The 2,064-nt window shown below is 70.9% G+C and overlaps 1 protein-coding gene across 1 annotated transcript in view; it reads right to left on the bottom strand.

Annotated features, from left to right (window-relative positions):
* H696_04070 (hypothetical protein) overlaps window positions 1–287 on the bottom strand; it is a gene marked incomplete at its 5' end in the record, with an annotated part of 3,800 nt that extends 3,513 nt beyond the window's left edge. Inside the window, one exon of the mRNA XM_009497948.1 lies at window positions 252–287. Coding sequence (XP_009496223.1) covers window positions 252–287 — 36 coding nt within the window. The remainder of the gene's footprint in view (window positions 1–251) is intronic.
* Window positions 288–2,064: the final 1,777 nt, after the last annotated feature.

The following is a 2,064-nucleotide window of genomic DNA, read 5'->3' on the forward strand; positions in this document are numbered from 1 at the left end:
CCCCGGCTGCCCGTGCATGCAGGTGCGGGGCGGGCGCGCCCGCCGGACCCACGGAGCGGCAGGCATTTTCCCCGCCGGGCGCCCCGAACCCGCGGGCCGGGCCCCGAGCTCGGACCAGGAGGCCCGCCCGGCGGCCTTTCCGCGTGCACATGTTCCCCCCCTCGCCTGGCCCTTTGCCGCCCGGTCGCCAGCGCAGCCAGCAGGGCGGTCACACTACCGTGGGGAGGGGGCGAGGGCCAACACCGGCACACCTTCACGGCATACGGCAGCTCCGGCGGGCTCTCCATGCGAAGCGGCGAACGAGGCCGGGGCCGGAAGAGCGGGGGGAGGGGGGGAGGGGTTCGGTCGATGATCTGCCCTTGCCAGCTGGCCGATAGTGACGACGGAGGGAATCCCCGGGCACGGACTGGAGAAGGGCGTATCGCCCTGTTGGAGGGCGCGTTGAGGGGCCCACCCGCGCCGAGACCGCCGCCGCCGCCGCCGCCGCCGGGGAAGAGTGCGCGCCCCCCCCCCCTCCCCCCCCGGGGGGCGCGCGCACGAACACCCAAAGACCTGCTTATCCTTGCCAGCCCCGGTCCCCCGGGCCTCGCCCACCCATCCGAAGGACAACTGCCAGGCGGGTTCCCGTGAGGACCGTCCAGCGGCCGCCGCCGCCGCCGCCGCCGCCGCCACCACTACCCCCCTGGAAGCCGAGGATACCAGGCGAAAAGGCTGGGCGACTGCCGGGCTAGGGCGCCGATGAGCAGTCGCCATTGGCCATGGCCCCACCACCCTGCCTCAGGCCTGACCGGCGAGGAGAGGCTTTAGCTCGGAAACAGCGCCGCACCTGGCCTCATCGCAACCCTCCCCCCCCCTCCACCCAGGCCCGGGCGCCCGTGAGGCACACATGCCACAGACGCCCTCCGCCGGCCCGTGCGTGTCCGGCTTTGGGGCGTCAGCTACACCGGCCGGGCCGAGGGCGGGTCAATTAGCGCGTCTTCACGATCCGGTGCGGGGGTCCGGGCTCGGGCGGCCCCACGCGCCGCCGCCCCCCTTCCCCCGGCCGGCCACCTGGCCTCCCAAAGCTCGCTCCCGGTGCGGGGTGTCTCTCTACGGCCCGGCCGTGGCCGTTACAACACACACGACACAGGCACACACTGGCGGTGGAGGTGCCTCTGATCACCCCCGGCCCTTGCGGGAATGTGCCCACACACACACACACACACCGTGGAGACAGCAGCCGGAGCACAGCAGAGCAACACCAACATCAATGGTCTGGATATTAATGGCCCATTACCCCGACCGAAAGGCCCACACATCTTCGCGGGGTGGCTTTCTCTTGCCGGCCGTACAATTCAGCCTGGCCCCAGTGCCCCGGCCTCCACCCCGCCAGAGCCCGCCGGCGGGCGGAGGTTGCATCCCCCGTGTCCCGCGCCCACCCTGCGCCGAGGATTCCGGCCCGCGGCTGGTCTCTTGCACCCGGGGCTCCTAAATCCCTCGATCTGATAGGTCTCGATAGCCCGATCTTGACGCCAGCACATGCCAGCCCGGCAGATCGGAATAGCAGTGCCGAATCACACCCCGCAACTCAGCCAACACCCGCGGCATGATCATCCGGCCCTCGGGCGGGTGCACATCTCCGTTGGCACTCAGACTTTGGCAAGCCGATGAGGACGGCGGGGCTACTTTCGTGGGACCCGCGGCGGCGAGCAGGAGCGGCCGTCCGACTGCTGCCTGCCCCCCTCCTTGAGCAGGGGCCCTGCCCAAGGATATGCCCCATCGCCCAGCATCCTCCCCCCCCCTGCCGACCTCCACTCTCCTCTTCCCCCTTACCTTTGCCCCCTTCCCCTCCTTCCCCTCCACCTCCTCTTGCCACACTTGTCAGAGAATGTCCGCGAAGATCCGCACTCGGCGCACCCCTCCCGAGGGCTGGGACCAGATCGAGCCCACCCTGGTAGAGTTCCAGAACCGCCTGCGTGATGGTGCGCTCCCTCCTCCGCTTGCTCCCTCCGACTGCTCTCGCCCCTTTTTCTGCCGGCCCCCATGCGCGACTGCCCATACTCACACTGTCCCCCCCCCCCCCCC

The sequence above is a fragment of the Fonticula alba genome (genome assembly GCF_000388065.1).
Source record: "Fonticula alba strain ATCC 38817 unplaced genomic scaffold supercont2.6, whole genome shotgun sequence".
NCBI lineage: Eukaryota > Rotosphaerida > Fonticulaceae > Fonticula > Fonticula alba.